The sequence below is a fragment of the Heliconius melpomene genome, chromosome 3, assembly GCF_056956725.1.
Source record: "Heliconius melpomene rosina isolate 202511_hmr_F chromosome 3, ASM5695672v1, whole genome shotgun sequence".
Classification (NCBI taxonomy): domain Eukaryota; kingdom Metazoa; phylum Arthropoda; class Insecta; order Lepidoptera; family Nymphalidae; genus Heliconius; species Heliconius melpomene.
The window spans coordinates 2,904,025-2,917,952 of NC_140391.1; the positions used below are offsets into that span (position 1 = coordinate 2,904,025).

At 31.0% G+C, this 13,928-nt stretch overlaps 1 protein-coding gene across 11 annotated transcripts in view; it reads right to left on the bottom strand.

Annotated features, from left to right (window-relative positions):
• Positions 1 to 2,811: 2,811 nt before the first annotated feature.
• The window catches only part of CASK (peripheral plasma membrane protein CASK), a 207,182-nt gene continuing 196,065 nt past the window's right edge, over positions 2,812 to 13,928 (bottom strand). For 2 of the 11 annotated variants that reach the window (XM_085207480.1, XM_085207473.1), the window contains 10 exons: positions 13,789 to 13,857; positions 13,438 to 13,467; positions 12,771 to 12,869; positions 12,284 to 12,422; positions 10,598 to 10,642; positions 8,543 to 8,662; positions 8,112 to 8,222; positions 6,794 to 6,901; positions 5,872 to 6,047; positions 2,812 to 5,309 (listed from right to left, as the gene is read on the bottom strand). In XM_085207480.1, coding sequence (XP_085063606.1) covers positions 5,130 to 5,309; positions 5,872 to 6,047; positions 6,794 to 6,901; positions 8,112 to 8,222; positions 8,543 to 8,662; positions 10,598 to 10,642; positions 12,284 to 12,422; positions 12,771 to 12,869; positions 13,438 to 13,467; positions 13,789 to 13,857 — 1,077 coding nt within the window. In that variant the 3' untranslated portion in view covers positions 2,812 to 5,129. Of the gene's footprint in view, positions 5,310 to 5,871; positions 6,057 to 6,793; positions 6,902 to 8,111; positions 8,223 to 8,542; positions 8,663 to 10,597; positions 10,643 to 12,283; positions 12,423 to 12,770; positions 12,870 to 13,437; positions 13,468 to 13,788; positions 13,858 to 13,928 lie in introns of all 11 variants that reach the window. The other 9 variants (XM_085207479.1, XM_085207472.1, XM_085207482.1 and 6 more) reach the window with 6 other exon arrangements.

Below are 13,928 nucleotides of genomic sequence, written 5' to 3' on the forward strand. Positions count from 1 at the left end.
CGTTGCCCGCCACTTTACGAATATCGTCGCCCCACCTGGCGGAAGGACGTCCTACATTATTACGCTTGGCGAGGCGTGGTCTCCACTCTAGAACGCGTCTCTGCTTACTATAAATTTATTATAGATGTTAGGAAGCGTGGAGTCGGTTGCCGGTTCTATCTATGACCTGCTGTCTGAGCCGGAGATAGTTTCCAATAGACCGGACGACATTTTCATTGGCATTTTGATCTTGCTCGTTCTTCTAACATCATATTTCGATTAGAAATATTTCGGTGAAACAGGTGAGACCTATTGAAAATTACGCTCTAGAGACGGTGGTGTCATCCTAAGAAAAATGTTTTTCTAGGTTCTACATTAAGAAACTAGATAGACCACCGGAAACGGGCTACAAAAGGTAACAATTTTGTTGTCTAATTTAGAGGTGAGGCTAAGCAAGGGCTTCATGAATAATAATCGATACTTATATAAATAGGTTATTATATCAATATCAAAAGTGAGAACATCTAGCTTATTATTTAGACAGTTATGGAAGCTTCCTTTCCTACTCGTGCTTATCAGCGAGTTGCGAAATATCTTTCAAAATTTGTTTGTATGCAGATTATAAGTAAGTCTAATAATTGAAGTTAATTATTTTGGCTCCGCTTCTGGCAGAGCGATTATTAATTGAATTAAAAAAAAAAAAAAATTAAGCAATTTACAATTCTTTGTTTCTCAAATTGCTTATAAATAAAACAATGTTACTCGTGATTTTTGTGTTTTTACAGATCAATTTATCTGAATGTATCAGAATCAATTTATACAATCATTCTGATTTAGATCACATAGCGTCGTGCGTGGTCACCAGGAGTTATAAACACGTCTCTCACAGATGCTGTGCATCGTCACATCCCAAATAATAGTACAAGTTTTACATAACAATAAAACTTGTATTATTGTGGAGAGACGATGCACAGCATCATTTTAAGGCTCCTGGTGAGAATCTGCTATGAGGTAAGAAGCGTAGTGTCGCCTTTACAACGTCTCGGCGCCCTACCACCTGGGACCACGTGACTTCCGGCGAATCGCTGATTGGTCGAAAACAGCAACCGGAAGTGAAAATCATTGGATAATCAAAGGGAAGTATACAGCGCCCTCTCACAGATGCTGTGCATCGTCTCTCCACAATAATACAAGTTTTATTGTTATGTAAAACTTGTACTATTATTATAAAATTTAGAAGAACATGATAAATTATAAATGTCAATCTAACAATAACTTAGTTTAACAAATTAGTCTAAGACTATAAATTATAAATCTATAACACAAATTCATTAATTTTTCATTCTATATCTATGATACGTGTTACTTCAAAAACATGCTTTGCATACATCTTTTCTGAATAAATTCTATTAAAATTATTTAAAAACAATCGATAAGTACATATGTCATACATATTAGTAAATAGTGTTATTTGATTTCTCTATCGATATTAAACATTGAAATATGTTTTGAAATAACGAAACATCTAACAATTTTATATATTGGAATGAATTTGTCTAATTATATATATAAGTAAGAATATTCTTATATTTCATAATATTTTATATAATTATCATATTACATATATCATGCACGAAACACTTTTTTAAAGAAGTTCGATAATAAAATATTGTAGATAAAATTTAAAAAAAAACACTCATTCTCTTAAATATTTCTTTCTCTTCTTTACTGGATTGCAAAATAAATATAAGCATGTTACTTTTAATAATTTTCCTATTTTAATAAATGATTACATGACGTTTTATTGATAATATTTTTTTCTAAATATGGCAACACTATTTGTAACCTCAAACGAAATAGTGCTACTCGCACGCCATTACGTCACACACTTATTAATAAATTCAATATTGTATATGTTAAATTTAACTACATTTATACTTATATGATTACTTAATATGTTACGAATTTCTTTAAAGTTTCAGAAAACATTATCATAACACATATGTAAATAAATTAGCTGAAGAAGCTAATAGCAACATTTAAATTAAGAACGATTTGCTAATACATAAAAAAAAAACAGAGCTCTTGAGATTGTCCAATACAATATAAATATTAATTTTATATGCAGGTATTTTAAAATATATTATAGGTGTAAATTAACAAATATGCTATAACGACGCTTAATTTAAACACTTTGTTCATAAGAAACGAAGGTATTGAGCAAAAGAGATACAATACCTGCATGTAAAATATTTTAAATAAATAAAAATTTAGAACATTGTTTTTCATTTATCTCTTACAGCTAATATTCTTAAATTAACAATATTGAAAGTGAGATAAATAGTAAAATTTGCTACTAGGTAGTTTTCTTTTATACAGGAATGCTTGAGTGCTGAGAGTGAATGAAGAACGAGTGAATGACACAATAAGGCGACTTTTTTATGTATAGTACTGTCGACGGGTCGTGAACGTCCTGAAGCTAGCTGTAGATGACTGTGCAGATGAGATTTTTGGATTAGTTTTTACTTTTAATCATATTATAATATATACTTCAGGGCAGCAACGACTCGTTGACCGTATTGTATAAACATTATATGTATATTTATGTTATATAGCTCAGAATAAAAAAAGAAAACAGTTGCAATAATTACAGTGATAGGAAGTTTATTTTATCTATTATATTTATTAATAACGCAGTTACTCCTGATATAAATATGAAAAAGTGTTTAATCAGAATATGTATCGCCTTATTGAAATTAAATTATACAAAAAATAAAAAATAAATCTAAAATAAAAAAAGATCTCACGGCCATGAAAAATATGAATGTAATGTTTATTTTTTTTTTATTTTCATACTAATTGAATAAATTATATTTTTTTATAATGATAACGTTTTTCCAATGAAGTTTAAATTCTATCATTATTCTATAAAACTAACAATAAAAAAAGAAAACAATAAATAATAATAAACAAAACAAAATACTATAATGTTCCTTGCAACCCTGTGAATTCTAAAAAACTGTGATATAATAATAAAAAAGGTTTTCCAACTAAGAAACAATAAAAATATAGTTAATCCAACCATACCTTATTAATCGAAGAATAACAATAAACAACAGTTTGTCGTAGTACCTATCGCGCTTTTTCCAGCATATCAAAGGAGACAGAGGGAATTTAGTGTTTAGACACTCTGTTCCCGCTTCTGTTCAGTGATGAGTGGCGTAACTCAACACCGCGCTTTGCCTACTAGAGGGGAAACGAATATACTTTAAACAATCATTCCCCAAATGGAATCCATCCACAACAATTAAATCAAATGAAGAATAATAATAACCCTACTTTATAATTGAAATATATGTTTTTTAATGAAAATTGAATCTTAGTTGGACAACCGTAAACACTTATAATAGGATAAATCTTAGATTTAAATTTTGAAGTAAACATTTGAGCTACAGTACACTCTAAAGAGTTATTCCCTCCGTTTTAAATTATCTAATGTATATTATAATAATATTATGTACACAATTCTAAAAAGTCCCAATAAAGATGTCGTCAAGTCAAAAATTGGCACTAAATGTTTTTGAGCGTCATCGTACCAAATTCGACTTCGTATATTTATTTAGTTATTAAAAAAACTATAACACGATAAACAATAAAATAATAACACGCAAATATTAGATATCACAAAACACTAAATTAATACTTTTAATTAAGTAACAAATTTTAATGTCTTTTGACGAAATTATTTTAACTAATAAATTCTTAAAACAACATTTAAACTGACATATCCAGTTCACTATTTTTTTTAGCTTCACCCTATAGCCCGCATTTAGAAGGCAGACGAAATTAAGTATTAAGACATTTCGTAACGTGGTTGCGTCCAATTTTTAGACAATGCGACAATTTAGCGACGAAATTGTCAATGATTCATCCCCTTAAATGAGAATCGAACCTACAACCGTCGGGTTTATAGTCAGACTATTCCCCACTGCACCACCGCGGCTGAAATTGACAAACGACTACTATGGACTTATCCATACAAAAACGTCAATACCAGGATATGTCTAGTTTAAATATATATCTAGTGATTAAATTCCTCCAATCGACAGTTCTAACTTTTATCGTCGTTGTATACTCATCTTTGAAGGTCAAAATCAGAAATTTAATATATATTTTTTAAAGTTGTTATATTATTTCCTTTTTTATGACATATTATAATTATAACTGAAACAATTATGGCACAAAATATTACAATTCAATTGTACTTTATAAGTGTTGATGTATTTGTATAACGGTATAACGGTGATAAAATCTAAAATCTAAAATGGACACAATTTTTGAATTCATGTCAATTATAAGAAATAATAATTATTAACAAAATTAACTCATAAATAAAAACAAGCAAACGTTGTACCGTAAATACAAATAATGTTGTATGTACCTAATAGTGACAGTTGATAGTGCAAATTATTATTTTTAACAACAAGAATATAACGTTTATTTATTGTATTGTAAAAAATCATCGTTAAATGATAAACTATTACTCTAACAAATTACTAAAACCTTAGTAGAATTAAAAAAACCAAATTATAATAATTTCAACCACCCCAACACAAAATCTCAATCAATTGTTAAATTATCAAATATAAGAAAAAAACACAAAACCTATCCACTACCTACCAAACCTATCAAATCACTTAAAACATTCGTCAAAATTTAAAACAAATGAAAAGTAATACCAAAATTATTTTACTCTCAAATAGCACAACACCTATCAACCTGTCAACTATTAAAATCCAAATCTGTATTGTTTCTATTCTAAGGCGTTCCAAGTGTGTTTAAGTTTAACACTGATGACAATTTAAAAAAAAAATAACACAATCCCAAAAAACACACTTGTCAATTGTCAAAATAAAAAAAAAACTAAAGTCGCAGAAACTATCATTGTCGAAATATAAAACTCAACTGCCAAAACATTAAAAAAGTGATCTTTTTGACAATAGAGTTGTTTCAACACAATTGTCAAACAGCACACACTTGTCAACTGTCAAAATGTAAACTCAACTGTCAAAAACGTTAAAAAAACTCACACTTATCAACTGTCAAAATCAAAATGACAACTCAAGCGAAGTGTCGTAAACACTTAGCCCTCAATAGACCCACGACACGGGCACCCACTGCGGTGCGGAGCGCATGCGCGCGAGCGCGGCCTCGAGCTGCGCCAGCGTGTCGTCGATGTCGTTGTTGACGATGGACATGTCGAAGTAGTGCCCGTACGTGCGCCGCAGCTGCTCCGACTCGCGAGCTAGGACCTCTAGGGAGCCGTCATACTGGGGGGGGGGGGGGGAGAGATAAAAGTAAATAAATAAATATATGTATCCCGCACACAGCTGGGTAGGCAGAGGGAACTTAGTGTTAAGACACTCCGTTTTCCACTTTTTGCCGAATTCTGGAGGCATTGTGTATTGAGTGGTAGAACTCAATGTCGCGCTTTGCCTCAACACCAGAGCGAAGAAATGGAATTTTGAATTTAAGTAAATATTTTATTTCTCCAAGTGGGAATCGAACCCACAACCTATTGCGTTTACACTAACACTGTGTGCCCCTGCGTCACGCCAAAAAAAAGATTGTTATTATACTTATTATTAGATAAAACACTGTAATTGCTAAAAGCTAGATAAATTAGTGACAGGGCCGCCGCGAAGCAGTGGGACAATGTTTGATTGTAAACACAATTGTGGGTTCGATTGTTACAAAAGTAAATCAATTTCATTTTCTCATTCTGATAAGAAAATAAAGCACAACGTTTAGTTCCTACACTAAAAAAAAAACATTTTCTTGATAAAAAATCGAATCGAATACAATAACTGTAAGAAAAAAAGACCAACTCACATCAGCAACATTGTTAAGAGACGGCGCGGCCACGAACACGACGTAAGGCGCAAACTCCGCAGTACGAAGTATCTTCAAGGCCTGGGGCTCCACGTCCAGGATGGCGATGCGACGTTCAGCGTGTATGCGACGTATTGTTTCCAATTTCGTTCCATACATCGCGTCCTCGTGTGTGCCTGAAATAACTTAATTTTATATAATCGTGGTCTTATAATACTTATTTAGAACATGTATAAAACATTGAATGCAGCGGGATTCCAAGTCATGCCTCTTGGAAACTGTTCAAACGTTCTGCCTACTAAGCCATACGTTCTCATTAAAGCTACGTCGAAATTTTTATACACTTATTTATCATCTCTGTAAGGAAGATTTCTACAAATTCCTTGTACCCATAGATAATAAAGTTATCATTTTTCAATTATTAATTAACTTTTAAAAAATTATCATTTGGTATCATAAATAATTATCGTTTGGTAAAATACTATATATTAATCACATAGGAAAGAACAATAATTGTTTTATTGAAATACAATTTATAATAGTTGACAAACTTCAGTTTGCGGACGTGTACACTCAATTTGTGTGAAAGAAACCAAAGTTTTTTTAAATAATAATTTTTATACGCCACGGGAAGTACCCTATAGGTTTTGAATACTCGGCGAATTTTATACAAAAAGTAACAAAAACGATGCTTAAGTGCTCTTATCTTTTGACTGCATTGACTTAGAAGTTTAATTTTTTCTGTGATCCGAGGACCATACACCTCGACATTTGATATTAATCTCCACGCAATCTCGAGATTAATGGTCTGACAGATGGACAGATGTATAACAAAAGATTCCTATAAGGGTTCTGTTTTTTTTCTTTAGGTACCTACGGAACTCTAAAAAGATAAAACGAGAATATAAAACTTTCAATTTACCATATTCCAAGTATTCGTTGGCGGCTATGTCGGCCATCATTTCGTCGTGTGTCACGAAATAGTAATGTCTGCCGTTCTCTTCGTCCGCCCGCGGAGGTCTTGTTGTATCTGGAAAACATATTTACAAACATATTAATTTTACGCAGTAATAGTTTAAATTAAAAAAAAATTGAGTTGGATTCGCAAACGGTTTAAAATTACATCACATGATGTCAATGTACAGTACCGTTGACGAGTCGTGGCTGCCATGAAGTCAGAAATTCTAAACTTTTGCGTAAAAAGGTAGTTAGTTACATATAAAAAATCTAAATGTTATGTAGTGTTTAGAGCGGGAACTCTACACCATGATTGTATTTGACTTTAATTCGATGGAGTTTATAAATTAAAAAAATATATTATTCCGGGCCGGCAGAGAAAATCAAGTTAAGAAAGAATTCCATTCAATGCAACATTGCGTTTTGATTGGTGGAATTCACCTCCGCATAGGTTTAAGACCGATTAATATAACATTAATATGTTATTATAATAATAACGTAGAAAATCTGTTATTATTGTGGAATAAAATGAATCCGCTAGTAATAAAATTATATTCTTTTCACTTACCACATATGTGTACGTATTTAAATGTCTTTTTTTAAACAATATTCCAATATTAACAAGTAAAAATATAATAAAACTTCATATATAAATAAATATATTACACGTAACAGGAATTTTAATATGTTGAATTTTGTTCTGTTATAAATAATTTAAAAGTTTTAGAACAAGCGAAAAGCACTCTTTCTGGTCAAAGCATTATTATGTAGAATGAATGTTCCATAACAGAGCTTTGTTAATATTAAAAGCACAACCGAATGAAAGTTTTACATAACAATCATATTAGGGTCAACGCTGACATAGGTACCTATAGCTTAATTAACTATTTTGGACTTATTCTGCAAAACGAGTGGGTTCTTATCTTATTTATATTATTTAATTGTTTATCATCTAACCCAGAATGGGTATTGAACCCACAAACCACCACGGTCGCCTCGCTTTTATTAGATTTTCAACAATTTATAATATAATAAAATAACAACTCTTTTATTTTTGTATCACTGGCACAAAAGCTTTCACGTGTTATCTTCAAAGACCGTAATGTACCTAATGTATAAAATATAAATCATACACGTGGTTTCGCTCGCTTAAAGTTATTGTTTTATTATAGCCACGTTGTCTATACGTGGAATATTTATGAGAAAAACTATATTTCGATTATCCTTTATAAATATAATAAAAATTCAAAAAAAGTTAAATTTATGTAAAAAAAAAGACTTACGCGGTATAGGATAAGCGTAATTATCGGGATGACGTGCAATCAAAGTGTTCTTGATGTGACGGCGTCCAACGCCGTGCGCGCCGAGCAGCACTATTGTTTTCCTTTGGAAAGCTGTAAATATTATGTTATTGAATTAATATTTTTTTCTATTTCACGCTATATCCTGCATATAGCGGGCAGGATAGACAGAGGAATCTAGAGTTGAGACACTCCGGTCCCCATGTACCAATAATATTTTAGATATTATGTGTTGAGTGGTGGAACTAGTAAATAAAAATTATGCAATACGAGTGGGAATCGTATTGCATAACCAAACGCCGCTGTTTTCATTAATAAATAATAATAGCCTTTAACTCTACGTAGCGGCCTAGTATTTTATCACGCTGTCTTCATTTCATATCATTAATATTAAAGAGTGAGAAATCACTTACATGGTAGTTTAACGACCTCTTCATACGTGACAACGTCGAGTTGATCAAACACGGCGTTGTGTTTCGCCAAATATTTATCTTTCGACTGTTTCTTCTTGCGTCCGAATATCGAACAATTCACTATAACAAATAAAATAAATGCTCGTGTCAATAAAAATAATTATAATAATTGTTGAAAAATTCATTACTAAATATAGAAAAAATATGTTTAAACATTAATAAAATATTTTTTTGAAATCGCAATAAAAATATATTATAAGGAACATTCTACTTATAATAAATTGAATATCAAGTAAATTATATATATTATTATCTACAAAAATAACATACCGTGAATAAATAATTAAAAGTCTGACTGTACTTTCAAAATAATCTGCCATAACAGAAAAATAAATCACAAAATGCTTTCATATTCAAAATTCTTAGATTGAAATTATATTAGCAAGTCACTTAATACCTATTAGGTATACCTAAATATGAAAAAAAAGTGGCGGAAATAGACGTACGTTGTACCTCGTTACCAGACCGAAGATATAAATATAAAATATATAATTTCCTCCAGGTGTAATCGAACCCAGGACCTGTCGTTTACAGTCACACGCTTGTGCCCCTGTGGTACTACCGGCCTCATTATAATATAGACATTTCATAATTATATTCGGAAGAACTTGCCCTAATTTTCATAACCATTTGCATAATTGTTAAAAATGCAAATTAAGCTGATTCAGTTATATTTAAGTAGGACATCGAGTCTCGGTAATTTAATTTAATCATCTTAATGGCGCAAAATATCTACTATAATATGATAGTAGGAAATATCGTAATTACTATGTTATAAAATATACTTTTTTATTATAAAGTTTTTATATACGAAAGTTAGTTAATGTTCAGAAAATTTTAAATTTTCAACTTCACACTTTATCGCACGGGGTAGGAAGAGATAACGTTGAACCCCACTTTCTGCCGAATTTTTGAGGTATTACGCTATGAGTGGCGAAACTCAACGCCGCGCTTTGACTTATTACCAGAGCAAAGAAATTAATGTAAATAAATTCATGAATAATAATTAATTCCCCCGAGTGGGAATCGAACAAGCAACCGTAGGGTTTGTGCACTCATAAATATAATTAATTCGACACATCAATCAATGATTTTTGAAATTTTAAATAACAAAATGCAATATAATACAAAAATATTTGGTCACTATAGAACTATTTTAATAAAAATAAACTAAAAATACTCTCAACATTATACGTGTAAGCCATACGTACTTTAAAAGTATTAAATACAAAATAAATTTCATATCAAAATTCCAAACGCATCGCGAATCGACAACACGTCCCCTAGACAGGAATGTTTCATATACATTTAAAAATTCATGTGATACGTGAAATACACTGACATTTTAATTTTGAATTATATTATATATTTTTTAAATAATGCAATTTGACAAACATTATATCGATTTCAATTAAAACAGAAAAAAATAATATTCCTAAATAAACTGCCATTAACTTTTTAAAACCTAAGCCATAGATCACAATAGATAAGTTCTTAATTATTCTCAAAGGTAAAATTTTAATATAATGGACATATTCAATTTAACTAAAATAATAAAAAATTAATGCTGATATTATCTTTACTTCTCAATTTTCACAATAAAACTCACTGTTATAAAATTTCCAATTGTAATTATGTAATTTGAACTTCATTAACAATATACGCCATATTATTTTTACCTTTACACAAATTACCTACTGTATTCTTATATTTTTAACTTAAGCTTACATTTAATTTTAAAGTATTATTCCACACGTAGGAAAGAAAAAACACTTATTTCAAAAACGTATAAAAATGTTACTATAACTAGATTTGTACACGCGCCTATTGGAAACCGTCCAAACACTCTAACCATTAAGCCATACGTTCTTATCTAGCTACGTCGAAACTTGAATACGCTTGTTACAACTTATTAGATTAGATACGCGGCTTTACGTACCGCTATGTTACTTTTTAATAAATTTTCTAAATAAATATTTTACTTATAATTCTTACCTGTATTCTCACATCCGTCGGTATGAGACACGCATCCTTCAGCTCCTAGCCGCACAACATTACAATACATTCATGCAAACAAGTCAATGGAATGCATACTATGGGATAATTGGGTAATACTTAGCCAAATGGGTTTTAGTCAACTTCAATCCATAAATCAACTAGACACACGGGCAAGCGGTCAAATCGGTTGGTGGAACAGATAATAATTTCACAGCGAGGACTTCAGCAGATTTGGCAAAAGGCTTACTTTTAGATGACACATTTATTTCTACATTATTAAATTATATATAATTATATACTTAATCATTAAATCATTAACAATATAAGATTTGACTAAGCACCTCCCAATGACAAAAGAAGAAAAAAAAAATTACGATCTTTCATAGAAAACACAAACTCCCACAATTTTGTTACTACACCAGTCATCACAGTTCTATGCAATATAATATTATATCAACTTCTATAACACCCTGTATAAGATATATGAGATACATAAGGATATTCACAGATTTCAATAGGACTGACATCAATACCATGCAAGTTAGGGCTGATGACGTCATAATTAAAATCACTCAACACGGGGAGCTTGTCAACTGATAAAATATGAAAAAGAAAATATTACATACCAACTGTAGATTTGTCCGTTGATGGTTAATGTTTGAAAGGAAAATGTGAAATGTTAATGTTTTATTTAAATTAATTTAATAGTAAATATTTTTATAAATAAAAATGACAAAAACATGAGATCGTAAAGAATCCGAAACAAAAAAAAGGAACTAAAAGTATAAACGATGCAAAACTAGTTGAACATAGAACGTAAAATCACTTTGGAAAGCACGAATGATGTTACAAGCTTATCCAAAGGAAACGCAATTCCAATTAATATCCTAAGACAACACCAAGATAATAAATTTGACGCCTACAGTGTTTATGGAAGTAACATTTTGATACACAAAATTCTAAATTATTCCAAAACAGATGAAGCACTTTGGTAATATTGGAAATCTAAATGGCTCTTGTCGTGAAAACTGAATACAAGGCAATATGATGCTTCTATTAATCAGCTATAAAATTGACGTTATTATTAATGTCGCTAATCCTTTAGATCTACTTCCTAATACAATTTGATTATGCCAATCATTTAATTGCCAATAATTATTTAGGCTGACAAATTATTTTCTAATACTTAAGTAAATAAGTATAATATGTATTCGTAGCTTGTTTTCCTTTTGTATAAGGTTGCCCCATTTCATAATAAATTTCAATACTAGCCAATGAATTATTGTACTCAGATTTCTCAGCAATGATACATTAAAGATGAAATGGTTTCCACACAGATACTAATATCAAAATGGCCAGACAGTGATCAATTTTGATATTTCTGGCATTTGATTTACATAATTTCGCAAAAATATTATCAAATAGTTTGTTATAAAATAACAAATAGTGTACACAAATCCGTCTGGCCATAAAAAACTGGAACGAAGCAACACCAAAACTCTTAAGCTAGCAAGAACACAGATCGCGTATGAAAATAAAGGCGTAAGTTCTTCTAAATAGAATATCTATAACTATAATAGAAAAAAAATAACTTAATTTTTAGTGAATCATAAACGTCAAATTTACGCCTTTATTATACACATTTTCAATACAAATATCACATCAAACTACTCATAAAATTACCTTGATCGGTGTTAGATCTTTCGGCTGCAGCGCAAGCGGCCCTCCACTCTTGGAGTTCAGGACTCGGTATGAGACCTGCCGAGCCCCCCGACGCATCCTTTCTAGCTTGCCACCAGTGGGAATCATCTTTGCTTATAATCTAGAAATGTTTGTTAAACAACATTCTTATAAATTTATTAGGCATTGAGGAGATATTGACAATAGTTAATGATTATTTGTTATTTTCTTGTTTTTACTCAAATACAATAAATTAAATAGAAGTAATCACATATTCATAAAAAAACACATATATCTATTGAATCTAATCCGAAAGTTCTTTAGTCAGGTGTTGAAAGACCACATTAAAACAACAGGACCATTGTAACAACAGTGTAAATACTTCACGTTACTAAAAAATCTTCAACAATGCTATACCTAGAGAAAAAATAAAATTACATATTTAAATGGATACAATTGTAAAAAAGTACTCGTAGATATAAAAACGTACTTGCAGTATATCGCCGGTGTTGAAAGCGATCCCCGCCTGAGCGCACGGTATCAATTCGTCTTCCAAAGGATCGTAGTCGAACTGTGCTCTCACAAATATCTGAAAACGCGGCTTTTGTTACATTTTTTTACATAAAAATTCTTACAAATCTGATGATAATGATAATGCTTTTATACACAATAGCGGATGTTTAATGAACATATACGTTCAATTGTGCTTATACAAGCTGTATTTGTACTTAGTGTAGTATCTTAAATAAATTAACATAAAACTTATAAATATAACATTCTCGTATCATGACATAGCTGCAAGAGACACATACGATTATATGTATGAGATGATTAGAAACGTCATAAATCTAATAATTTTACGTACGAAATGATCAAGACACCCAGGACATTGGTGAAAATGGTTTATTTAAATGATAATTATGATTTTTTGTTAGTAAATGATAAGATATCATGGATTATAGATGATAATGATAAGGATATGATAAGAACAACAAGCGCACAGAAACGTAGAACGTAGGGTCGCGCAGCCATGCCCGGGGAGAGTCCACTATCCATGAAAGAAAAATACAACAAAAACGAAAAATACAAAAAAAAAACACAAACATACAAATATGAAATAGCATAACGTAGCAACGGCTCTGGTAATCGCTACTTACTAGAACGGGCGAAGGCTTTATCCGGAATAGCTAGTTAGAAAAAAAAACAAAAAAGTTTATTCAGTTGACCATGACATGTATGTATGTATAGACAAGCAATATGTGATTTATGTGCGCTTGTCGACTCTTGTATCTACTTTTAGTAACCACGCGTTAGTGCCAAACACACAACTATTTCAAAACAAAATCAGGAACTACGTTAAGTTTGATAACTAAGTAGTGTTAAAACTGTTTATTTTTTAAAATAATGTTAGCAAAATGCGCATTCCTATAACACTCAGCTTTAGGGGTTGCCAAGAGCACTCTAAGTAATAATTAATTTTGGATGTGATTAAAACTGAAATTGATTACCTCACACGGCGGCGGCGCTGACCGGTACGAGGGCACGATCTTGAAAGTGACTGAGCCGCGAGCCTCTCGCTGCAAGCACGTTGTAATTGAAAATTTAACGAACTATTGAACTTCATTTTATTAATTATTAATTGTGTAAT